The sequence below is a fragment of the Schistocerca americana genome, chromosome 7 (assembly GCF_021461395.2).
Source record: "Schistocerca americana isolate TAMUIC-IGC-003095 chromosome 7, iqSchAmer2.1, whole genome shotgun sequence".
Taxonomy (NCBI): Eukaryota; Metazoa; Arthropoda; class Insecta; order Orthoptera; family Acrididae; genus Schistocerca; species Schistocerca americana.
In genome coordinates, this window is record NC_060125.1 from 527,208,965 (window position 1) to 527,236,642 (window position 27,678).

General features: G+C 44.3%; 1 protein-coding gene across 1 annotated transcript in view; it reads right to left on the reverse strand.

The window, feature by feature from the left end:
• Positions 1-14,921: 14,921 nt before the first annotated feature.
• The window catches only part of LOC124621969 (beta-1,3-galactosyltransferase 4-like), a 273,923-nt gene continuing 261,166 nt past the window's right edge, over positions 14,922-27,678 (reverse strand). The window contains exon 4 of the mRNA XM_047147503.1: positions 14,922-17,434. Coding sequence (XP_047003459.1) covers positions 16,922-17,434 — 513 coding nt within the window. The 3' untranslated portion in view covers positions 14,922-16,921. The remainder of the gene's footprint in view (positions 17,435-27,678) is intronic.

Here is a 27,678-nt window from a genome sequence, read left to right on the forward strand (position 1 = left end):
TTCACATTCATGATGTGATTATCATAGCTGATATAATCGTTGGTACCACTTAAAGAATTCTTTCGGTTGGTACTTTGGTGTATAGCCTAAAAAGATGATGGCATCTTCCTACAGTATACTATAAGGGGTGATCAAAGAGTTTCCATTTGAGGGTTTTGCTGCAGCATGTATGCAAACCAGCGCTACTCCAATGTGGCTATAGAAGCATTGACACATAGGCAAGTGGTTAGTGTGTTCTTCAAAATGATACTTTCTGAATGCTCCTTGTGTCTCCTATGGCAAGAGTCCAATTCCATCAAGGACTTTACAATTGTACACAACTACGACATAGGGCAATTACACGTCTCAGTCGTTACAATAGCTTTTCACATAATAACTTGTCATTTTACTGACTGTACATTGGATCTGATCCATTCTTTGATTTGACGGAGGCTAGTCGGACTAGTTCTTAGCTTCTGCGTTTCCAATAAATAGCACAGCTGCTTCATCAGCTCAGAAAGGAAGTTGGTGGTTTGATCTTTAATTATCATATCAGGAACACAAAATTGTAACAACCAGTTGTTTCCCATTGCCTGTGCCACTGTGCACACTTTTTGATTCAGGATTCCAATCATTGCAACATAATGTTAAGAGTAGTGTGTGATGGTTAGCATGTAGTAGTTACCTGCTGGTGTTAAGTTGAAAGGGCCCAAAATGTCAATTGCCACCACTTCAGATGGCTTGAATGCCTTCAGTAACCTTTCCTGTGGTATTAATTGACAACTGATAAAGTCATGTTGTGCATATTGTATGAAACTCTCCACATCCTCTCCCCTCATGGTCCACGACTACTGTTCAGCTATTCAACGATGTGATGTTCCTTATCCTCCCTGAACTGTCAATACATGATCATGCACATCCTTCAGCACTTTGTCCCTCAGAGCTGCAGTTAGCACAATACATGACCTGAACTTCATATGTCTACATAACAGTCCATTGTGCAGAGTGAATGTTGGCCATGTCATAAATAACTGGCAGTCTGCATCAGCTGTCTGTGCCTGTTGTCACTCTACAAGGCGTCTGATAAACACTCATATGACCCCAAACTTTTGGCTTATCAACACTGCTATGTTTCCTGCTGGGTTTTGTAAGAGTATAGTATAGCATAAACAAAGTCACTCAGCTTCAGTGGCCAATAAGTTAAATTGCCTGAAGATCTTTCAATCTTGATAGCCAATCTGATGCCACATGGTCTATTATTACTTTGCATTTACTGCTATACACGTAACAGCAAAAACAGTAAAAATACGTAATATCATACATGACGCTCAAAATATCCTGCTCTATGGTCGAGTAATTCCATTTGGACTTATTTGGCTGCACTGGTAGGTACACTTCAGGGTGTTCCTTGCCATTCACATCCTATCACCTGATTGCTTGCTTCGCAGAACTCAATAAACTTTTTTTCATACTCAGACCTATCAGTGCAGGGACACTTGTTCACACTTCTTTCAGTTTATTAAATGCACTCTTTAAAATCGGTTGTCTTCTGGAATGTTATGCCTTTTTTTAAAATTAATTAATCAGTCGTCTAGCAGTTCCATCAAACCCCTCAGATATATTGTCTGTAATAATTACAGAGGCCTAAAATGACTGAAGTGTTAAGAAATAACAGACAACTCATATCTGTCTTGAGTCAGTTTTCATGTCATCATGGTTAGTCACAGGACCTAATATGAACTAGATAGTTAACCTGCGATACTTTTCAATTGTACACTTTTAACATTATGCATGCCAAATGCAACCCTTTGAAAAATTCCTCTATTCACTGTGTATCCTCCTCTAAATCTCAAGAACAAAACCTGCTGATATTGGTAGTGTCCACAAGGAATGGTAAAAGCATTCTTTGACCAGTCTTCTGGAACCACTTCCATCTGATGATACCCATGCATTAAATCCACCATAGAGAAGTACTTATTAACACTGAACCATACTGTCCAACATTTCTGTTATTTTCAGTATAGGATGTGCACCATTCTTGCATTCTGATATTGGTAATCCATATTCCTTCTTCTCATCACATGACTATTTTTGCACCTTGGCAATGATTGCTCCCCATGTGCTATCGTTTTCTCAATAATATCGTCAGTCAACTGTTGACTAATGAATTATTCCACTGTTGGTTGTAAGTGCTGAGGCATTCTGTACAGTTTCTTGTATACAGGAGGATTATCTCAAGTCACTATTATATGCTGTGTATTTGGTGTTGCTGGTAATAGACCACTAGGATTGAATAAATCCTTAAACCGTATTAACAGAGTTTCCATAGCCAGTCATATCTTCCCTCTTACATGCTGTGCTTTCTAGGGTAATGTGGATGCATTGATGGTTCGCTTGCAGCAAAGTTCTCCACTCGATCTATCTAAACCATCCTTGTCCAAGACGTCCAGACAGGTAATCAATAATCCGTTTTCCAGACCCACCTCACCAGAGGTGAAACTATCCTCACTCACTGGAACCATGTATTCCCCATCTGCTTCCTTCACATGTCCCACCTTTTACACACCAAACAATGCAAAATACCCAATTTGTCGTTGTGTTCCAACTGCGCTATAGCACCCAACATATTGTTTGATAGGTCAGAACCCATACCCACCAAGAGTAATTTCCCTGTACATCTAGCATTTTATCATGCAAACTGAGCTTTATTCAACAAGTACACATTTTATTTGGTTTCACCTGCATGTTCGGTGAACATTGCGAAAAAGTATAATTTTCATTTTCAACAGTCGTTCCAAACTGGAAAAATTTTCAACTGATTTTTATAGTATGCTGTGAATGATCAATTTTTGAGTGATATTTATTCAGAGAATCCAGCCATAGGATTTCACAGTATCCCTCACTAACATGGGGCACTACTTCCATATGTTTATAGAAATTCCTGGCTGTGGTACAGAAACTTAGCAATGTTGACCCAGTGATGCCACAACATTGTACCCCGCTCCACGTAATCGATATCATGGAGAATTTACTCTCTTTCCATCCAAGAAGTTCATACTTGTCACTGACAAATGGCCCCCTGTGTCCACTAAAAACATATTCCATCCAATTCACTATGCTCACCAGCCAACAGTCTTTCTCTGCATATGCCTATGGAGCATTTTGCTTTACTGAAAACGTTGTCTGGCAGTTTAGAATTCCAATTGGCGTTTAACAACCCCTTACCATGATGCCACGCCCTTTGCATTTTATTCCAACAATCCTGCACCCAATGATCCCACCACCCCACACTCATAGCACTGCGGCTGGTAGCATTGTTTCTGAACGTGGCCCACACATCCAGACCTATAGTACTTTATTTCTGTAGTAAAAACAATCGTTTTTCCTGCACCTGACTAGCTATGTCTACTTCCTCTAGTTACACAGCAACCATAACGGCAGCAGCAAAATCCATTAGATACTCTATCCTTACCCTCCGTGGCACATCAAGTGGATGTCCTCTCAAAACACAACTAACACCCTGTGTTCGGCCTCTTGCAGAATAATTTTATCCACCTCTTCATTCAGCATTAAGCCATAAGTCCGTGTATTAATTTTCTTAATTCTGTCTAAGAATGTATTCACCATTAAGTTGTTCCCTGAAGAATGTGGCACCATTTCATTTGTGGTAGCACTGATACAGTTCCTTCTTGAGTTGTTTAAATGTGCGCACTTTACATGATGAGCGTCTTTGCCTCGCCAATCAATCGTAACTCGGTATGTTCAAATGCACTTGGTCCTACTAATTGCCCGGACTAGCAGCGGCTTCCAGACTGTCAATAAACAATGACCCATCCTCAGTCGCTTCTGCCGAAAAAGAAGCCACTAGAGTAGCCGCAATGGATTTCACAGAAGAAACAGGTACCCTCGATGGAGTTTTTGCCTCTACTGTTTCGACTAATTCACTCCGTCTACGTGGATTATCTGCTGTTAAAGTGTCCACCTCTCTTTAAAATACCGTATTCCTCTCCTCCAGCTTCCCTATGTAACCGACTGCTTCCTGCGTCATCGGCCGGCCGTTGTGGCCGAGCGGTTCTAGGCGCTTCAGTCTGGAACCGCGCGACCGCTACGATCGCAGGTTCGAATCCTGCCTCGGGCATGGATGTGTGTGATGTCCTTAGGTTAGTTAGGTTTAAGTAGTTCTAAGTTCTAGGGGACTGGTGACCTCAGATGTTAAGTCCCATAGTGCTCAGAGCCATTTGAACCAACCTGCGTCATCACTGCACGTGTTTCTGGAATTTGTGCACTTTCTATCTACCAAAAATAGAATATACCTAAAGTTCACCAAACATGAACGAAACAAAGTCAGCTACCAAACACTTGGGCTAAAATACAAAAACAGTGACTTTAGTCTTTACAACGAATGATAGCCCATCGAGACTCTGAGCACTGGTGTGCATCGTCCACTCATGTCAACAAGTACTGCAAGTAGCTGGCACAGCCGGCATACACGCCACTTTCCAACCTGCTAAATTACGGTATTGGCACCTCACTGGCTGTAAATAGTATTCCTTATAGTGTCCTGTAAACTGCGATAAATTCAGTCGCCCGTCGAGATTCATAAATTGTACCATCATGTTCCTATCCATATCACTACCATCCACCATAGTTATGAACAGAACAAAACGACGAGGCCTCAAAATAACGAAACCTGTACTGCTGAAATACTCATTACAGCTGGAGACGTGGTCCTGGACCCAACTTTAGGCGTCAGTGACCACTTCTCATACCACTTCTCATACCACTTATAGACGCTGGGGTGGTAGGCCTGTATGATGGGCGGCGGAAGCGGGTCGGCAGAGGTCAGACACCTTCAGTGTAGCCGGTACGTTTTTTGTAAAAGCCATGAAATATTCAATGTTATGACGACATAATCACAATAATCTGAAATTTCAATATTATTACTACATAATCTAGTTGATGTATTATGATCACGTATACGAAACTCGAAATCATAGTGGCTGGTAAGTTAATGCATGCCATTTTCTTGCCAACTTCTTCGAGACCTGATACGATCACTCTCTGTATCAGGCAGGCCACGACAGCATGGGCTGCAGGTAGTCTTGTTAACCCATTGAAAGATAACGTCATTGAAAGTGCAGAGGCACCGGCCTTGACTACAGTCTGCTTAACTACTTTCTGCACGACACTGGAAAATTTTTTCGTACTAAATGCTTTTGTATTGCTATTCAGGGTGAGTCACGAATATATGCAAATATTTGAATATGTTATTGTACAAGTAACTCCGCCTGGGGTCAGTTGCCTTACAACAGCCACTGCTGGTACCAAGCCCAGATAAAGGAGGACGGTTGGGCATTGGGCTAACAACCCAAACCTGTAAAAGAAAACTCTTTGTTACGAAACACAAACTTGCCTCGAACGTGGATGGATGCAGTGGAATACGAAAACTGCAAAGGAAAAACGGTATACGATTTAGAAATTTTAATTTTGGATCTTGGAATGTTCAGAGCCTGTATAGACCATGAACCATCCAGACTATGGTCTCAGAAATTAACTGATATAAACTGGACCTGGTGGCGGTACAAGAAACAAGATGGCTAGGAGAAGGAATTCACAAAAAGGATGGATACACACTGTTCTACGGCGGGTGTGTAGATGAACACGAATTCGGCACTGGTTTTGTAACACACAACAAAGCAGCAAATTCGGTGAAGGTATTCAAAGCTGTTAACAAGAGAGTATCCTACATAGTACTTGGAAATGAAGTGCCAGACATCACATTCATCAGTGTTCATGCCCCAACTGAGGATAAAACAGATGAGCAAAAGGAAGAGTGCTATGACCAACTAGAACAAACAATTGAGAGCACATCAACTGAAATATCAGGATAGTGCTGGAAGATTTTAATGGAAAAGCAGGAAAAGAAGAATTCTACATATCAACTATAGGAAGGCACAGTTTGCATGATGACACCAATGAGAATGGTCAGAGGATGATCAACTTAGCTATCTAAAAGAACCTGAGGGTAAGTTCGACTTACTTCAAACACAAGAGAATACATAACGGAACATGGTGCTCACCAGGTGGAAGAACCACCAACCAGATAGATCACATGTTGGTGGACCAGCACTATAGCCATAGAGTCATGGGCGTCAGGTCGTATAGAGGAGCCGGCTGTGCGTCAGACCACTTCCTCATTGTGTGCAGGCTTTAACTCGTGTTCAACTACATGCACAAGAAGAAAGGGACACTAGAACTTGCTTTGAATGTTGAGAAACTACGAGAAAGTGCCATTAAAGAACAATATGCTATAGAAATCAAAAACCATTTTGAGGTCCTAGAGACCCTGGAAGCAAGAGAGAACGTGGAGGAAAGGTGGAAAGAAATAAGGTCCACGGTACTAAGTGTAGCGGAGGATATATTGGGAAGAAAGAAGACAATGAAGAAGAGGTAATGGTTCAACGAGACATGCCAGAAGGCTACAGAAAAGAGAAGGAAGATGAGGGAGAAGTGGCTAGCTGACAGGGAGAATGAGCAGAAAAGGGAACATTCTATCAACATCAGAAGACAGACAAAGCGAATCCTAAGAGCAGAGAAGAGAATATATCTAACCAGTTTACTAGAACAAGTTGGGGCAGAGAGCCAAAACAAGAATTCAAGGCAATTCTTCCAATACATAAAAAATTGGAAATGTGGATTTCAGAGCCCAACTTTTTTCATTAGAGATAAGAACGGCAACTTGATAAATGACAGGGAAAGAATTGTAGAAAGATGGAAAGAATACTTCTCAGAACTGTTGACTCGCCTAGACCCAGGTGAGATATTACCTGCAAACAATATGGAGGAAAGGAAAGATGAAGAAGAATGAGAAATTAGTGAAGAAGACGTAAAGATCGCAATCAAACGACTCAGAAACAACAAAGCCCCAGGGGAGGACAGAATAAGATCAGAATTAATAAAGGAGGGAGGTGAGAGCTTACTCTTAGAGATATATAAACTGATTCAGTTGATGTGGGAGGAGGAGACACTGCCAGAAGAATGGAAATTGGCTATAATATGCCCAATATACAAGAAGGGAAGCAAAATGGAATGCGGTAACTACAGAGGAATCAGCTTGTTGAATGTAACGTATAAGGTGCAATCCATCTTTACCCTCAGCAAATTGCAATCATTCATTGAGAACATCATAAAAGAGTACCAAGCTGGCTTTCGACCAAACCGATCGACAATAGATCACATTTTCATACTAAGACAATTGTTTGAAAAACACTGTGGATATGATAAAGATATCTACAGCCTGTTCGTCGATTTTCAACGTGCATATGACAGCAGCCATAGGAATAGCCTATATAGTGCACTGTGTGACTTCAGAATCCCTGAGAAGCTAGTGCGAATGGTGCAAGCTTGTACGGAAGGGTCAAAGGCAGCAGTACGTTTCCGAGGAGCCACACCAGAAACATTCGAGATTGAGAGACACAAGGGGATGCTCATGTGTTCTGTTCAATCTCATCTAAGAGAACGTAATAAAAGAGTGCAGGCAACAGGAGTGGGCTGGAGTAGAGATGGACGGTAACATCAACTGTCTCGCATATGCAGATGACATAGTACTACTAAGTAAATCAAAGGACGGGTTGAAAGGAATGTACCAGAAAATGGACAATTATGCACAGAAGGTAGGGCTCAAAGTGAATCGAGACAAAACAGAGTTCATGCAATTAGGAAGAAGACAAGAGCAGGAAGAATTTCTTGATATAGATGGCAAGAGGTTCAAGAGAGTACGCCAGTTTAGATACTGGGGATCTTGGTTTACCTGTCAGGCACTAGTCACGTGTCTCGATTGACATCTTACATGGCTTTTGTATTGTCTTCCTGAACCTATCGATTCTGTGTTCGCCCGACAGTCGTAGGTTCTTGGCCAACGTGAGTAGCAATATCGTGGAACGATAAACTATAGTATCGATAGTCTACATCTCTGTTACTGTCGAATTACGACACGTGCTGATAGACGTGTCTCCTTACAAGAAGCATAGCACGATCTTCTTGCGAACAAAATACACTCAAATGCAATTTATGAATGAGAAAACAGCTGCGCAATCTTTCCTTACCGAAAGCACATGGCATAACTGCTACCAACTTTCTGCGGTAGTATATAGAAGTAAATAAATCCAGATTATCATCATAATATTAATACGCGAACACGAAAATTGAAGTGCCGATTTTTAATATCCACTGTACAAGGAGGCCAATGATCCTTATGTAATTCGAAACGCACTTTGCTATAGAGGTGCACTAAGAAAAAAATGTGTGCATGTAGCCGATAAGAGTGGTAAAAGCAAGTGGAAGCGTTCACATTCGTAACACTGATGTTTCATTCTCTACCACGCATTAAGATCTCCATTACCTGAGCATCGAAAATTGAAGAGCTATCAACCTCTGCCCTGCGCACCGATCAAGTACTATGGTAGAAATGACACACGAAAGTAAGAACATTTCATGAAATCGCATTTTAGGGGCTTTCAGGTTTACATGGTACATTTGCAGTAAAACATGCGTTCAGGACAGCTATAATGCCGCAACGGCTACGTCACTAATGTCAACAATAGAAAACTAAATGTAGTAAAGAAGCCGTCGGGGGGAACGAACATTGTTTATTAGCGTCGTTTTTGCCACTTACTTTGGTCTAAGAGTAAACGGAACTAGCTCTGTGTTTGTTTGCCGGTATCACCACAAAATTTATTTTGTCCTTAATTTTCATATCTTCATTTCGAGGAGTTACGAAGTTTGATATTATAAGGAAACTACATTTATTTTAATCTGTCTCGAAGACAAACATTAACGGGTCAGGGTGAAAGACGAAGAGCTACTGAGACAATTTCTGCGTAGGGAAAGTAATAGGCATAATACAGATGTTGATACGATAATTCTATAGTCGTTCTAAAAGAGTTCAATGTGCACTGAACTTAATTACAAATAATTTTGAGAACTGTAATTGAGATTTGATGAATACACAGTACAGATTTTGTAATGCAAATCATTTCGTGTCTGAGATGACTTTACGTGACACAACGGCATTCACATTAAAGTTGCCATAAGGGTAAAATTAATATGCCCCCATTAACACAAAATCTATTTTTCGACGCAGCGTATCAAAAACTCCCCTCTAATGACTAAAAATTTAAGAGAAATCAAAGAATTATTTCAAGAATACATGTAACTATAATGCGGCATTTGCCACGGATCAGTTCTGTGGCTAAAATTTCAGACAATTGAAGATACATGGTATCTGCCATTAGAGATCAGGTCCACTGATGCAGTTGGTCGAATTTCGACCACAGCAAATACTAGTTAAAATAAATACCCTCTGTACAAAAGTATATCACACTGTGTGGAATGTCGTAGCGTTATCTCTGTTGACTACATTTAAAAATATCATCCTAACTGTTTATGTGCGTTTATTATTGTCGAATCAAACTATGCACAGAAATATGAGAAACTCTGCACAAATGGACCACAAGAAAACTGTAGGAAGCACTTCTTCCAAATGTCGTCACCAACTATGTATAATGGTCGATAATCAACTAAAATTGTGCGTTTTTATATTTTGCAGTTGAGACAACAGAACAATGCAGAACCTCACGCATCAGAAACATCACGAATAATGGCATAGTGTACAAGGAATCATTTCCCAAAAAGTATCGTGCAAGATATAAATAAAAGAAAACCATGACTGGTGTGAAGTTATTTGTAAACAAACCCATAGGAAGGTTGTGTTTAAATGTCCCATTGTTAACTAGGTGATACGAGATGCATAACACTCTCAAGTTGAACACGAATGTAGAATGAAATTCATCTGCCCTTATCAAAGCAAGCACATTCCTGAAATCGCCTTCAGCGAGATAGTGAAACTGTTGTTGTTGTTGTCTTCAATCCTGAGACTGGTTTGATGCAGCTCTCCATGCTACTCTATCCTGTGCAAGCCTCTTCATCTCCCAGTACCTACTGCAACCTACATCCTTCTGAATCTGCTTAGTGTATTCTTTAGAGTTTGAAAGAGAGTATTCCAGTCAACATTGTCAAAAGATTTCTCTAAGTCTACAAATGCTAGAAACGTAGGGTTGCCTTTCCTTAATCTTTCTTCTAAGATAAGTCGTAAGGTCAGTATTGCCTCACGTGTTCCAGTGTTTCTACGGAATCCAAACTGATCTTCCCCGAGGTCGGCTTCTACTAGTTTTTCCATTCGTCTGTAAAGAATTCGTGTTAGTATTTTGCAGCTGTGGCTTATTAAACTGATAGTTCGGTAATTTTCACATCTGTCAACACCTGCTTTCTTTGGGATTGGAATTATTATATTCTTCTTGAAGTCTGAGGGTATTTCGCCTGTTTCATACATCTTGCTCACCAGATGGTAGAGTTTCGTCAGGATTGGCTCTCCCAAGGCTGTCAGTAGTTCTAATGGAATGTTGTCTACTCCGGGGGCCTTGTTTCGACTCAGGTCTTTCACTGCTCTGTCAAACTCTTCACGCAGTATCATATCTCCCATTTCATCTTCATCTACATCCTCTTCCATTTCTATAATATTGTCCTCAAGTACATCGCCCTTGTATAGACCTTCTATATACTCCTTCCACCTTTCTGCTTTCCCTTCTTTGCTTAGAACTGGGTTTCCATCTGAGCTCTTGATATTCCATCCATTCTATCCAGGTCCCATCTCCTTAAATTCCCACCTTCTTGCAGTTTCCTCAGTTTTAATCTACAGGTCATAACCAATAGTATGTGGTCAGAGTCCACATCTGCCCCTGGAAATGTCTTACAATTTAAAACCTGGTTCCTAAATAGGGAAACTATGAAACATTAATTCTGAGTGGTCGAAAGAGGGTTTGTATTCAGAACCTCTAGAGCGTGAATACAGTGTGTGGGGTTGCCGCAACGCTTCAGAGAAAAAAAAAATCAGTTTCATTACAGTTAGTCTAAGCAAACATCAGACTGCAGTGTACGCAGACGTCATTTAATACTGCTGGTACGTTAATCAAGGATATCAATACAGAGAAGTGGCTATCAGAAACTACTTCTATTAAAGATAACCTGCTATGGATTATTGTTAATGAGGATGTGTATGACTAACATCTTGTATAATTAAGTGGAAGAAAGATGTTTGTAATTATACTTTATGACTGCACTAACTTTGTCTAGATGTTGTTGGCTAATATTTATGCATATACTGGAAATGAATCTGCAACAAGAACTATCGTCTGTTATCTTATTAACATCTTTCAACTTCCGAATCTAGCTAATGAACGTACTGTAGAAGTGGCTCTAAAGATATTCACCAAAATATATTTGAATTTTTTTGAATTTCCAATTTATTATATTACTTTGCGTTTGCTTTACATTTGTTAAATTCCTTACCTTACTTCTTTAAGTAGATTGTTAAATACATCTGAACAGTAAAGTAGCACTACGTTTTAAACTCTAGTCAAGGCTCTACAAGAAATTATATTTGGCCTTACTGTGTGGTTTCATGGAACGCTAAGGCGGATTATAATAGAATTGTGTCATTAGACACACATACCATTAAGCAGAAAATACTTTGTGAACCGTGTGTGAGGATTTCGAGATAGTTAAAGACATTCAGTTATGCATTTTGCACTATAATCTTATAGACCTCTTTTTCAGAATGAATATTGTTTTTACTTTAGTTGCATTACTCCAAAAGGTAATTCCATAGGACGACATTAGACGAAATTACGGAAAATAAACGTTATTCTCTGTTAGGCTACATAATCCTTACCTTGTACGATTTGTTCAATGGCATCACATCAGCTATTAAGCTGAAGTCAAACTTTCTAACGAACAATATCAGTAAAAGTGTTTGAGTAAGTTGTATACATATGAGGAATCGTGAAGTACAAAAATAATACAAGAAATCAGACTCACTTTGTTCATTATTTTATTTAAATTCTTACATAATATTTGTAGAAAATTACATTTTAATCACAGCCATTATTATGGGTAGAAACAACTTTGTTTCCTGGTAAGAACAAAATTTACGGCAAGAAACACCGCCGATGTCGATAAGAGAGCTATATCGTCACACTGGGTGACTGCGTGTAAAAGTCAACATAAAAAAAGTCACATGGTTAACATACGACTCATTTAATGCCTAACAACTTCTCTGCTTTAGCCTTCACCGTAGTCGTTACTATCGTTCTAAAGAGCAGTATAGAATCAGGGATCGTATTGTTCGCCCTGAAGCTAACCTTGCTTGAGACTTGATACTTTGCGAGCAAATCTTTCGTACGTTTGGCTCTCGCGAAATCGGTCGTAATTACTTAACAAGTCTCACGATATTTCATCGAGAACCATTGTATCTTCATGAGGTAGTGTCAACGGTGAAAGGACTCGGCCAGTGATAGAAGAACCTGTATTTTTTTTCTTACACTCTGACGCACCTCGGTCGAAGAAATAATAAAAGTGAACACCGTTTGTGTACTGTTCTGGCAATCTCGTTGGACAACCACCATAGCCTTCTAAATGTTTCAGGCTGTGGTTTGTCTTCAACTGAAGTGATACTATTTCGTGAATGAGAAGAAGATAGTATCTTAAAATGGACAGCAACTCAATCGCTGGCTTCTTGCGCTTAGACATAAATAATTATCGGAATTTCTACACAACATTATTAGTGTCCTCGTAATATCACAGCCAAATACAGCCATGAAACATTTATTAAAGGTTTTGTTCAAGCCACTTCAAGCAGGAGGTCAGAGCTGTATAATTTAATTACATCCACAAATTTCTTACTAGTCTGCAGCTCTCAATTTTAACATTTGGTTTTGTGCAGAAGCAAACATCTCCGAGGCTTTACGGAGCAATGCTCACAGGCGGAGGGCAGACATCTCCACAAGTTTCCTCTGATGAGTCGATTGATGTATTGGCGGACGATGTGATTAGCTCTCATTGAGACAACGTCGACCATCAACTGTATCAAATGTGCATAACTTCTACTTGTGGAAGCACAACCCTAAGAAAGTTTGGATCCTACAGTTCTCATAGGTACCATGCAGGCTTCTGCACAAGATTCCATTGTTGAATAAAGCGGTGTATTAACAGGTGAAGGGGGGTTAGCTCTCCCTGTTTCAGTGTAGTCCAAGAACCGTGACACATTTCGCTACCTTCGACTCTTGGAGGGAAATGTTCTGAAAGCCACAGTCGACCAGATCTCACATGTTGCATCAGTTATTGTATTGGTGGATAAAGTGGATAACTTTCTAATTGGCGTTTTAGTTCATCAATTATGTAAACATTTCACTGTCTTCTCCTCGTGGAAACCGACTGACGAGTTCTTATACATACAGGACGGATATCTGGAGAAGTCTGCTTTTCTACATCAAGTGGTGTACTGGCGGAAGAAAAGGTTAGATCTCTCCCGGTCAACGCCGCCCAGCAACCAATCCACATTTCAGTGCCTTCCATTCGTGGTAAGCGGCTGTCTGAAAGTTTGTACTGACAGAGCATTGCTGAATCATCTGATACATTGGAGGACGCTGTAGTCACCACCAGATGTCTCGGGGCAGACAAACAACTTCACTACGTTTCCGTGTCTTTGATTGGTGAAATGTTTGGATTGAGCGGCTTTCGATTGAGCTCTTTGCTGTAGCAAGTGGTGTATTAGTGGATGAATTGACTATCTCTCGCTGTGTCAACATGATCTGACAACCAAGCCACGTTTCATTGTCGTTGACCCATGAAAAACCGGCTCCGAAAGTCTCAATCGACTGGTTCTCTTAGACACAGGGCAGACATGTGAACAAGATTTCTTTGCTGCATGTAGTGGTATATTGGTATATCGAGGCTGTTAACGCTTGCTGTGTTAATTTAATCCAAGAACCATGCCACGTTTCACTGGCTTTGACTGACGGAAAGTCTGGGCAGACCTCTGGACAAATTTCCATTAGCGCAAAAAGTGGTCTATTGGTGTTTGAAGAGGTTAGGCCTCTCTCTGTCAGTACAGTATAACATGTCACAAATGAAAACCTTTGACCTGTGTCAGGCGAGTCTAAAAATCTGGAACCTGTGTCAGCGCTGTCCAACAATCGTGACATATCGTAAACTGATTTGTTGTCCTGTCGTCCTCAGTAGCGTGCAGTGTTGTAGGTTGTTGAGGATTATTACTTTAGAGCCGTCCAATCATATCTGAAAGGAAACAAACTTTTTCTCGCCATGCGCGATTCGCCTTTATTATTTGCAAGGCACCTTCAATGACCTAGGATGTATACTCATTTGTATTTAAACTATTTTGCTTTACATTTTGAACATCATATATTGAAGTTATAAAAAGTTTCTGCTTACCTGTGAAGTGGTGATAGTACAAATCACTACTCACAAATTTCGTAGATACTGGACTACATGTCTTCTTTTTCCTATTTTACAGCTACGCTGCTTCTGCTTCTGCTTCTTGCCGTATAAAATTTAATTTTCGCAGCACTAGAAAATGAGCATTTGTTTTCGTGATGTTAAATTTTGGGTAGTTTTGCGAATTTTTGAATCTTATTATCAACTATTGAATACTTCCTTGTGATACCTGTGATCTATCCTCATTTTGGATGGTGTTGTCAGCTGTTGGATGTTATTACCAACTGATGTAAGAGTCCGAAATGAATTTTCTCACTGCACCGGAGTGTGCGCTAATATGAAGCTTCCTGGCAGATTGAAACGTTGCCAGACCTTAGACTTACGCTTGCAAATGCTCCACAAAGTAAGCCATCCTAGCACGCCTCACGACCTGCCCCTAAATCGTTTCTCCTGGACAACAACTCCTGTTACATGAACGAATTTATATTTACAAATTTGTGGCCCGTAAAAAAAAAAAAAATAAAATAAAAAATAAAAAAAGACTTGTTTTGAAGTGTAGTTGCACGAGTACAACTAGAAAAAATGTGTTCGGTAAAAGAAACGTTCAATGATCTAAAGAACATGTAACCAATCAAATAACTAAACCGCAGTTTTACTTTCGCCAGTACCTCGTCTCCTACCTTCCAAACTTCACAGAAATTTTTTTGCGAAACTTGTGGGACTAACACATCTGGCAGAAAGGATGTGTGTTTGTGATATCAGTGATCTATCCCACACACAGGAGTAGATCACTGATGTCACAAACACACATTCAACAGTTGATAATGATGTTCAACTGTTGGCACCATCATCCAAAAATAACATTAAGTGAACACAGGTTCACTTCCTACTGCTAAGAAAGCGAAATTTCGTATGGCAAAAATCAGAAGAAGAACAGCTGTAAAACAGGAAAAAAACACATGTTGACCAACATCTACGAAATTTATAAGTAGCTGTTTATACTATCGCTACACCATCGGTAAGCAGAAATTGCCTAACCTTTTCATAACTTCAATATATAATGTTCAAACTGTAAACCAAAATAGTTTAAACATAAATGCGTATAACTCCACGCCAATGAAGATGCCTTGCAAATAATAAAGATGAAACGATATTCTAAGAAAAATTTGTTACTAAACGTGTTTACTGCCTTTGACTCATGGAAAGTCTGGATCGACCAATTTTCCTAGGTAACGTGCAGACCTCTGGACAATTTTTTTCTGCATTATGTGGTGTATTGGTGGTTGAAATGGTTAAGTCTCGTTTTGTCAACGCAGTCCGACAACCAAGTCATATCTCCTTACTTCCACTTGTGGAAAGTCTGTCTCAACCAATTCTCACAATAAAGCACATAGCTCTGAACAAGTTACCATTGCTGCAACAAGTGCTTTTTTGCCAGATGAAATGGTTAGGCCTTGCTGTGTCAGTGCACTCGAATAATTATGCCATATTTGAAAACCGCTGACCTATGTTAAGAGATCTGAAAACCTGCATCAGCTAGTCTCCTACAGACAGGACACACCTCTGACCAAATTTCGTTTCCTGCATCAAATGGTGTGTTAGTAGTTGAAGTAGTTAGGTCTCACCGTGTCAGTACTGCCAAGCAATCATGCCATATTTCCCCGGCATTGACTCAAGGGAAGTCTCGATCGGCCAATTCTCATTGGTACAGTGCAAACTGCCGTAAGTTATTCTTTTCTGCATTGAATGGCGAATTGGTAGTTGACAGGATTAGATCTGGCTGTATCACTGTAGTCCAGCAACCAGGCCACATTTCACTAAAGTCCTCTTGAGGAAAGTGTGGATTTCCCAGTTCTTGTAATAGAGGGCTTGCCTCTGGAGATGTTTAAATTGCTGCAACATGTGGTCTGTTGATGCCTTGCTGAGTCATTGCACTCTATCAGCCGTGCTACATTTCACTGCCTTAATACATTGATTGTCTGAATCAGTTCTGGAAGGGAGAAGGCAGACCTCTGGTGGTGTATTGCTGTCTGAAGTGGTTCAGTCTCGCTGTATCAATGCAGTCCAGCAACTATGCCACATTTCATCAACTCCCACTTGTGGTAAGTCTGGATCAACCAGTTCACATAATACAGGATGTACTTCTGGACAATTTTCAATTGCTGCAACAAGAGGTCTGTTGGTTGTTGATGTGGTTAGCTCTACATTTACCAATGCAGTCCACGAACTGTGCCACAATTCACTGTCTTTGACTGGAGGAATGTCTGGACCGACCAGCTGTCGTAGTTACAGGTAAGACCTCCGGTGGTGTATTGTTGGTTGAAGTGGTTACGTTTTGCTGTGTCAGCTCAGTCCAACAACCGTGCCAAAGGCCATGAAAGGTCTGGATCGACCAGTTTTCATATATGCCAAAGATCTGTAGGTGTCTGGATCGACCAACTGTCGTAGTCACAGGGAACATGTCTGGAAGTGTTTGAAGTCTCAGCTCAACCACAGAGCCATGCCACATGCTGTGGAAAGTCTGAATCGAAGAGTTCTCATACAGGGTGAAGGTAAGAGGACACGGTTCGACCGTGTGCCGGGACAGTGACCGTCACCAGCCGTACTCGGCCTGACAGGCGTCCAGCCCGTAGCGGTGCCAGAAGGTGCCCTGCTGGGGGCTCGTCATCTGGCGCCAGAAGTAGAGCATGCGCTCGGGGCCGACCTTGTGCATGGTGAGGTAGCTGCGAACATGGCACAGGAGGCGCTCGGCCAGTAGCGGGCGGTCCACGGCGATGGTGGGCACGTGGTACTGTGCCAATCCGGCGGCGCGCGCGGCCACGCCCGTCACGAAGACGTCTTCCAGAGGCAGCAGCGGCGTCTGGAGGGCGGCGCGCAGCAGCGGAGCGAGCGCCCAGCCGGCCACGGCGTAGCTGGGGCCCGTCAGGTAGTCGGGCAGAGCCGCGTCGGGGTGCAGCCAGCGCGGCAGGTACCACTGCGGGTACGGCAGCCGCCAGCGGTGCGGCCGGCCGTGGAACACGTTGCCCACCAGCCCCCAGCCGCGCGACGCCGCCTCCGACAGCAGCCGCAGCACGCCGTGAACGTTCACCAGCACGTCGTCGTCCACCTGCCGACACACCATAGCCCTTCTGAAATGGGCCCCTGTCTGACGGATGCACCACTGAATCAAGCTATTTGTGCGAAGCAAGGAAAATAGCTTTTCACCAACTGTGTACAGGGTAAAGTTAAAATCTTTTGGGTTGTTAGGCTGCGTTATATTTCCTTCTAAAATAATCGCCTTTTCGACCCCTCTGCTGGGATCTTCTTCAGGATGTTTCGGTGTCCACCATTGCTAGGACACTGTCAGAGACCAGCCTATAACGATGGCCCACCAATGGTAGCCACAAAAAATTTAGCCAATACTCCCACTTCTCCAGTACAAACGCGGGAAAACTCCCCTTTGTAAGAGAATGCGACAATGATCTCTGGCAGTGTTCTAGCAATAGTGGACACCGAAACATCTTGAAGAAGATCCCCGCAAAAGGGTCGAAACGTCGATTATCTTAGAAGGTAATATGACGTGGCCGAACAACCCAGAAGATTTTAACTTTAGTGACAACGGCCACGAAAGCCTGCAGACTTACATATCTGGTGTCTCAGGTAGAATGAGAGCGTCAGTCACTTGTTTACTTTGGTACTGTCCGTTTCGACGGTTCACACCACCATGTTTATTTACGTAGCTGGTGTTGGTTTGTCACTGTGAAAAGACGTCTTTATTCTTCACCAAGAGCAGTGCAGGTTATTTTGCGTCTTTTTTAGAAACGATAGAGTTGTGAAAGTCTGCTGCCTCTCCAGTGCACATTAATTTTACACTGTCACTTCAAAATTTTTGAAGTGAGCCGGCCGGAGTGGCCGAGCGGTTCTAGGCGCTACAGTCGGGAACCGCGCGACCGCTACGGTCGCAGGTTTGAATCCTGTCTCGGGCATGGATGTGTGTGATGTCCTTAGGCTAGTTAGGTTTAAGTAGTTCTAAGTTCTAGGGGACTGATGACCTCAGCAGTTAAGTCCCATAGTGCTCAGAGCCATTTGAACCTTTTTTTTTTTTTTTTTTTTTGAAGTGACAGTGTAAATGTAACGTGTGATGGGGAGCAAATATACAGTATTAGAAGGGAGTTCAAAAATGGCTCTAAACACTACGGAACTTTACATCTGAGGTCATCAGTCCCCTAGAACTTAGAACTACTTAAACATAACCAACCTAAGGACATCACACACATCCATGCCCGAGGCAGGATTCGAACCTGCGACCGTTGCGGTAGCGCGGTTCCAGACTGAAGCGCCTAGAACCGCTCGGCCACAGAGGCCGGCTAGACAGGAGTATGCAGTCGTTCTAAACTCTACCATTCCTCAAAAGATGCAAACTAAGCTACACTGAGAAAAGACGTCTGTGCTCTTCACCAATAGCAGCTATGTAAACAAACGGTTCTCCATCTGAAGGTGACGGTGTGAATCATCGAAACTTGCAGTAGCAGAACAAGCACGTGACTGACGCAGAAACTGTTATTTGTATCTACCTTACGAACGAAATATTCAACCAGCCACGTGTGAGGTTTAAAAACGTTTATTTGAATCAAACAGTGACCGGACTGGGATTTCTTACAAATCCATCTTCAGATGGTTGATACAGACTTCGTAGTTTTCCTACTAGGGCCTCGTTTTATATTTGTTATTGATTTGCTGCATTAGGACAGAAAGCTTTTTAATTCGCTATTTGGCGAAACTTACGAATAATTTAGTGCTTTTGACGTCTATTGAAAGATTTATGAAAGTGTTTTAAAGTTATTAAATCGTGAAACATGTCGAAGACTCACGTGCTGTATAAGTGTGTGGAGAAATCGCTCCGGGTTTTTGTTATGAATTTTAAAACCAGCACATTTGTGGACTGCACTCTGTTAGTGCTTTTCAGTTCACTCGCAAATACTTTACTTTCTCTGTTTAAAGGCAGCACGCACGATATAAATTCGAAATTCAGGATCCAGCTTCACAGAGAAAACAATATTTTCAAAGATGTTGCAGTGGTAAAGATGTTAGGCAACCAATGTTGCCAGAGTATATGGGCGTAGTAAAATATATCTTTGCTGGAGCAACGGAATTAATTTAAAAATCGAGAAGAAAAGTAGAATTATTTATCATTATTTGCAATGTGCTGAATGGTTAGGATTACACATAAAATACCAAACAAATTTATCTTATTGTAATTGTACGCTGTACGCAGTGTTAGGCGTTGAACGTGGGTAGAAGTTTTCCGCATGTGATGTTCGCCACACACGTGTTTGTGGAACACTAATGTGCAGAAAGTCGCTGTGTGATGGTAGCAAGACTACTCTGCTCCATTTTAATAATGTCACCATGTCTTACTACTCCTGCATAGGCTGTGGAGCTACACGTTCAGAAGAAAAATGGCAACTTTGAAGAATACATGTGTCACGCAATGTGCTGAAAAACACTTTACGGTCAGGATTTCTACGTGTCAGGAAGCGCTGACTGCATTTTATCGACAGCAGCAGCAGCAACAGAATCGCATACTCATCTCGGAAAATTCTTCATTGGTGTGGATGTGTGGCATTTTAGGTAGTGCCTGCACAAACACAGTTAATCGATGCTTATCTTCGATACACTCTCATTCAGTCACACTGCTTCACTTGCAACGCATGACGGATAAATGCGCCTACGACGGGGTAATTTAGTGGTACAAAGACAGCCCGAGCAAAGAGGCTGAAAGCAACGAGGTAAGTGGGCTGGGATAGAACGTCAATGAGTTTTGGTGGGTAAGAAACGCTCGTGCACGCCACTAGCCCAAAAATAAATGTACATTAATCGTGTTCTATCTTGGAAACATTTTGGAACAGGGCATATGTCCATATGAAGAGTTTTTTCCAAATGAGCGTTTCTATCACACTGTTAAGTATTGACCATTCCTCGTAGGGCAACCTGCATAATAGAATGTATGTAAAGAGTGGAGAGAGCAAATTAAACGTCCAAATTTTACGTCGAAGCGGATGGATTAAAAAACATGAAAGTAAAATAATTCACAACAATAATACATTTATGAATTTTATCCCGCGTAAAGAATATTATATGAGGTTTCAGGATCGCAGCCCGATTATGTCGACTTCTTGCCACGATATTGCAGCCATCTTCAGGAGACTGTTTTGCACTGGAGACTGCTAGGTTGGTTTGTGGGATTAAAGGGACCAGACGGCTACGGTCATCGGTCCCTTTTTCCAAAAACTAAAAACACCCACAGAGAATAAAAAACCAAAAACAGAAAAGACGGCAGACGACACAGGACAAGAAAGACTCAAACAGAGTTCAGACAAAACGAATTAAAATCACACAGTGTGACAGTGGTTGGCCGCCCATAGAGATAAAAAAGGAAAAGCCAACCACCGAGAAACACACTAAAACTCAGTCTAAAATCGTAGGCCAAAGGCCAGACTCAAAACAAAAAAACATAACAAACACTCAGATTAAATTATAAAAACCCCCTGCCTGAATAAAACGCAAAACTAAGCCTGTCATGGCAGTGTCATCAATTAAAATAGCAGGAAGCGTATCAGGTAGCGCAAATGTCTGCCCGACCACAGCTAAAAGTGGATAGGCCAACAAAATGTGGACCACCGTCAAGGCTGCCCCACAGCGACAAAGAGGTGGGTCCTCACGGCGCAGTAAATAACTATGTGTCAGCCGGGTGTGGCCAATGCGGAGCCGACGAAGGACTTCTGAATCCCTGCGAGTGGCTTGCATGAACGACCGCCACACATCCGTCGTCGTCTTGATAGGACGGAGTTTGTTTGGTGTGGTCAGGTTGCGCCATTCAGTGTCCCATAGTTCGAAAATTTTGCGGCGTAAGATTGCCCGCAAATCAATCGCCGGGACGCCAATGTCCAAAGATGGTTTACTGGTGGCCTCTTTCGCCAGGCGGTCTACATGTTCATTGCCGGGTATCCCAACATGGCCTGTGGTCCACAAAAATACCACAGAGTGGCCGCAACAGGCAAGAGCATGGAGGGACTCCTGGACAGCCATCACCAGACGAGAGCGAGGGAAACACTGGTCAATAGCTCGTAAACTGCTCAGGGAGTCGCTACAGATAACGAAGGACTCACCTGAGCAGGAGCGGATATACTCTAGGGCACGAAAGATGGCGACCAGCTCAGCAGTGAAAACGCTGCAGCCAGCCGGCAAGGATCGTTGTTCGTAATGCTCCCCTAGAGTTAGAGCATAACCGACACGACCAGCAACCATCGAACCGTCAGAATAAAACGTGCCAGGGCTCTGATACGTGGCTAGGATGGAATAAAAGCTGCGGCGGAAGGCCTCTGGAGGGACTGAGTCCTTTGGGCCCTGTGCCAATTCGAGCCGAAGGCAAGGGCAGGGCACACACCACGGGGGTGTACGCAGAGGGGCCCGGAATGGAGGTGGGAGAGAGGAAACCCCAAGCCCGGAGAGAAGCTCTCTGACGCGGACCGCGATCGTACAACCCGACCGGGGCAGACGTTCTGGGAGATGGACGACCGATTGTGGGAACAGAAGACAATGGTTAGGATCACCGGGCAAGCTACAAACATGTGTAGCATAAGCGGCCAGTAAACGTTGGCGCCGTAACCGCAGTGGAGGGACACCTGCCTCCACAAGTACGCTGTCCACAGGGCTGGTCCGGAAAGCACCAGTGGCAAGTCGGATCCCACTGTGAAGAATTGGGTCCAGCACCTGCAACGCATATGGGGATGCTGAACCATAAGCCAGACTCCCATAATCCAGACGGAACTGGATTAACGCCTGGTAGAGCCGTAAGAGGGTAGAGCGGACGGCACCCCACCTGGTGTGGCTCAAGCATCGCAGTGCATTAAGATGCCGCCAACACATCTGCTTAAGCTGCCGAATATGTGGGAGCCAAGTCAACCGGGCATCAAAAACCACACCCAAAAAGCGATGTGTCTCCACCACAGCAAGAAGTTCCCCGGCAAGATAAAGCTGCGGCTCAGGGTGAACTGTTTGTCGCCGGCAGAACAGCATATCGCAGGTCTTGGCAGCCGAAAACTGGAAGCCATGCGCGACAGCCCAAGACTGCGCCTTACAGATAGCGCCCTGCAGCTGAAGTTCAGCAGCTGCAATGCCAATGGAGCTATAGAAGAGGCAGAAGTCGTCAGCATACAAGGACGCTGAGACAGACGTTCCCACCGCCGCAGCGAGCCCGTTAATTGCAATTAAAAACAGGCAGACACTTAAAACAGATCCCTGTGGCACCCCGTTCTCCTGAACTCGGGAGGAACTCTGGGAGGCCGCGACTTGCACGCGGAAGGTTCGATGCGACAGAAAATTTCGGATGAAAATCGGCAGTGGAGTCCGAAGACCCCAACCATGAAGCGTAGAGAGGATGTGATGGCGCCATGTCGTATCATACACCTTTCGCATGTCGAAAAAGACAGCGACGAGGTGCTGACGGCGGGCAAAGGCCGTACAGGTGGCTGACTCCAGGCTCACCAGATTGTCGGCGGCAGAGCGGCCTTTACAGAGCCCACCCTGAGACGGAGCCAGAAGACCCTGAGACTGGAGTACCCAACTCAACCGTCGGCTCACCATGCATGCGAGCAACTTGCAAAGAATGTTGATGAGGCTAATGGGGCGGTAACTGTCCACCTCCAATGGGTTTTTGCCAGGTTTCAAAACAGGGGTAACAATGCTTTCCCACCATTGCGACGGAAACTCACCCTCGACCCAGATACTGTTGTAAAGGTCGAGGAGGCGTCGGTGGCAGTCGACTGAGAGGTGTTTCAGCATCTGACAGTGGATGCGATCTGGCCCAGGAGTTGTATCAGGGCAAGCGGCTAGGGCACTGTGGAATTCCCACTCAGTGAATGGAAAGTAGGATTCAGGATGGCGGAAAGCCAGTGGGTAATTCACAGATGTGGAACTGAGAGCAAAATGGTCTGCTAAGCGGTTGGCAATTATGTCGGAGTCGGTACAAATTGCCCCATTCAGTGACAGCGCAGGGACGCTGACAGGGATCCGATAGCCATAGAGGCGTCTAATCTTTGCCCAGACCTGTGATGGAGAGACATGGAGGCCAATGGTGGAAACATACCGTTCCTAGCACTCCTGCTTGTGTTGGCGAATGATGCGGGAAGCCCGCGCACGGAGCCGCTTATAGGCGACGAGGTTTTCGAAATATGGATGCCGTTTGTGACGCTGGAGCGCCAGCCTGCGATCTTTAATCGCCTCGGCGATCGCTGGCGACCGCCAAGGCACAGTCCTCCGCCGAGGGGACCCAGAGGAACTGGGAATGGAAGATTCTGCGGCAGTAACGATGCCAGTGCCGAGACTCAGTGAACCACTGCATCAATGGCTTCATGAGAAACAGCTTCAATAGCGGCAGTGGAGGAGAACAAGTCCCAGTCAGCGTTATTCATAGCCCATCTGCAAGGGCGCCCAGAAGACTGACGCTGTGGCAGTGACAGAAAGATCGGAAAGTGGTCACTACCACACAGGTCTTCATGCACACTCCATTGGGCATACGGTAAGAGGCTAGGGCTGCAGATGGAAAGGTCGATGGCGGAGTACGTGCCATGTGCCACACTGAAATGTGTGAAGGCACCATCGTTTAAAAGGGAGAGATCGAGCTGGCGCCTCGACCTGTTGCCACTGACCCATCCCACAGAGGGTTATGGGCGTTGAAGTAGCCCAGTAACAGGAAAGGTGGCGGGAATTGGGCTATCAGCGCCGCCAGGACATGCTGCGGGACATCATCATCCGGTGGAAGATAGAGACTGCAGACAGTAACAGTCTGTGGCGTCCACACCCGAACAGCGACAGCCTCTAAAGGTGCTTGTAGAGGGACGGACTCACTGTGAAGGGAGTGAAGGACATAGATGCAGACGCCACCAGACACCCTTTCGTAAGTTGCCCGGTTCTTATAATAACCCCGATATCCATGGAGGATGGAGGTTCGCATTGCCGGAAACCAAATTTCTTGAAGAGCAATGCAGAAGAAAGGGTGAAGGTTGAGAAGTTGTTGGAGCTCAGCAAGATGGTGGAAGAAATTGCCGCAGTTCCACTGGAGGGTGACATTGTCCATGGCTGAGAAAGGCGAGAAGGGACTGGAGAGGCAGATTACGCCGCTGGGTCACCTGCTGCCACTGATTGAGCACCTGTGCAAGTGCTATCCATGGTGTCTGAGAGACCAGCGAGATCAAGGTCCTCAGCGGACGCCAGGATCTCGACCTCATCCTCAGACGCAGAGCTCGAAGGGTGCGGTGGGGTCGGTGCCACAGCAAGTTCTTTGGCCTTAGAGGACTTTCTCTTGGACTTCTCTCACTGAGCCTTGGGTTTCACTGGCTGGGATGGCTTCACCGATTCAGTCTCCAGGACGGAGGAGGATTGCGAAGCCCTATGACCAGCTGCTGGTGGGAGCTTATGCCACTGTCTGGCGTCATCCTTCCTGCTTGTGGAAGCCTGGGAAGGGAGGGACCCCAGGGACCCCTTACGAGTGAGAGTAGCTGAATAAGTTGGACGCTTCTCCGGCTGAGAAGCGGGGACGGACGTCCCCAATGGGTGAGAGGGTGTTGCTCCTGAGGTAGGTGGCGCAGGAGCAACCGGGTGGGTAGAGCCCCCCCCCCCCCCCCCCACGGACAAGGGGGCAGGAGGAGGTGTACTGCTCATCGATCCAGCCGGAATTCTCGAAACTGATGGGGCAAGCACAGTTGTTGTAGCAGCAGTGTAGGAAGATGTCATTCTAACAGGATGGAGTCGGTCATATTTCCTTTTGGCCTTAGTATAGGTCAGTCGGTCCAGGGTCTTATATTCCACGATTTTGCGCTCTTTCTGGAAGATTCTGCAGTCTGGCGAGCAAGGTGAATGATGCTCTTCGCAGTTGACACAGATGGGAGGCGGGGCACATGGAGTATTGGGATGTGATGGGCGTCCGCAATCTCGACATGTGAAGCTGGAAGTGCAGCGGGAAGACATATGGCCGAACTTCCAGCACTTAAAGCCCCGCATTGGGGGAGGGATATAGGGCTTGACGTCACATCGGTAGACCATCACCTTGACCTTCTCCGGTAATGTATCATCCTCGAAGGCCAACATGAAGGCACCGGTAGCAATGTGATTATCCTTTGGACCCCGATGAACGCGCCGGACGAAATGTACGCCTCGGCGCTCTAAATTGGCGCGCAGCTCGTCATCAGACTGCAAAAGAAGGTCCCTATGGTAAATAACTCCCTGGACCATATTTAAACTCTTATGGGGTGTGATCGTAATGGCAACATCTCCCAACTCGTCACAAGCAAGTAACCATTGTGACTGGGCAGAGGATGCTGTTTGTATCAGTACTGACCCAGAGCGCATTTTGGGCAAGCCCTCCACCTCCTCAAACTTGTCCTCTAAATGCTCGACGAAGAACTGAGGCTTTGTGGATAGAGAACACTCCCCATCAGCTCTCGTACAAACTAAGAATAGGGGCGAATAACTGCTACTGCCATCCTGAGACTGACGCTCCTTCCACGGTGTGGCCAGGGAGGGGAACGTTTTCGGATCGTACTTCTGAGCATTAAATTGAGCCCGAGAACGCTTAGAGACTGTTGGAGGCTGGCCACCAGCGACAGATGATGTACCACGCTTCATTGCGGGTCATCTGCCCTGATGCTACCTACTCCGACCAAGGGCTCTCCCTACGGGCGCCACCCAGCCTCAGCAAGGCACAGCTGGCAGGATGGCCATTGCTAGGAGTCCAGATACCCCAGGAGGATAGGCATCTACTCCTTAGCATACGTGGGGAGTTAACGGCGCAGGCATCAGTAGAGCAATCCCTGTGTTGTCAGGGGGCTACAACCAACAGGGTACATGGCGGCCCCACCACAACGGACTGGCTACCGTGATGGATATTAGGTGCTAAAATGTCCGAGGTCATCGTCTCAGCAAAAAGGAACACTGCACGGTGCATAGTTGTAATCGCACCCAGGAACGTATCCTCCCCCAAGAGGTGGAAAACGAGAGGGGCAGCATTGCGACGACAAGAAAGCCGGCTAAAGGTCTCATTGCACGACGGATACAGTGCACAATGTAAGGCGTCCTTCCCCAATTGGCTCGCTCTTCGGAAGAATTTAGAAAGATGGAAGTCAAACCCGAGAGGGGACCATCACATAAGACCGAAACGTATCAGACTCCTTTTAGTCGCCTCTTACGACAGGCAGGAATACCGCGGGCCTATTCTTACCCCCGAACCCTCAGGGGGAGGGGGGGGGGGGAGACTGCTGGTACTTGTTGCTAACTTTATACGAAAGATAGACTGAAGTCACTTCGACTCAACGAGTCGGACTTAATTGTAAGCTTCGATGTCGTCTCACTCTTCACTAGTCTCCCTCTCATGCATTCATCGTCACTCATAAGAAGTAAGTTCAAAGTCGATGTAACAGAGCTATTTCATAGTGCCCTCTCTTCAACCTACGTTTTATTCAACAATGAACATTTTAAGCAAATTGACGGTGTTGACATGGGTAGTCCTCTCTCCTCTGGTAGCAAACTTTTTTATGAAAGACTTTGAGGAAAGGGCACTTGATGCGGTAGAACTTGAACCAAACGTCTTCTGGCGATATTTGGATAATACCTCTGTCGTGTGACCCCACTACGAAGAAGCGTTGTCACGCTCTTTGCAGCATCTGGATTATATGTGCTATGGAAGGGGAGAAGGGGGCTGTTTGCCATTTCTGAACGTATTGGTCAATAGGAGAATGGACTGATAGGCGTGGGTCTACAGTAAACGGAATGACCAGCTAATAGCCACCACCCATCGCAAATTATGGGCGTATGTACACCGAAAATGCATCATCCAAAATGTTTCGCAGTTTAATATCTGTTGATAACTTTTAATATCCTGCTATTTCCGAATCTGTAAACTTTGTACCGAAACTATATTTAATATGCAATGGAAGCAACAGCATACTCATTTGTGAATGTATGTAATTAATTGTTATTATAATGTAAATATTGTAAACTGCTGGGTAATCGCCAAGGGAAGTCTGTTCAAATGTATCAATAACAACGACGAAATGGCAGTAGGTATGCCGTTGTTTACCTTTGCGTATGGAGAGAGTCTGTCGTGTTGCGAGTAGAGACGTTGCGATTCTAACCTATTGCCTGCCCCATAAGTGTCCGTGGCTGCTGGTTCTCAACCAGCAACAGTAGCAGCACCAGGTTGGTTGGTTGTTTTGGGGAAGGAGACCAGACAGCGAGGTCATCGGTCTCATCGGATTAGGGAAGGACGGGGAAGGAAGTCGGCCGTGCCCTTTGAAAGGAACCATCCCGGCATTT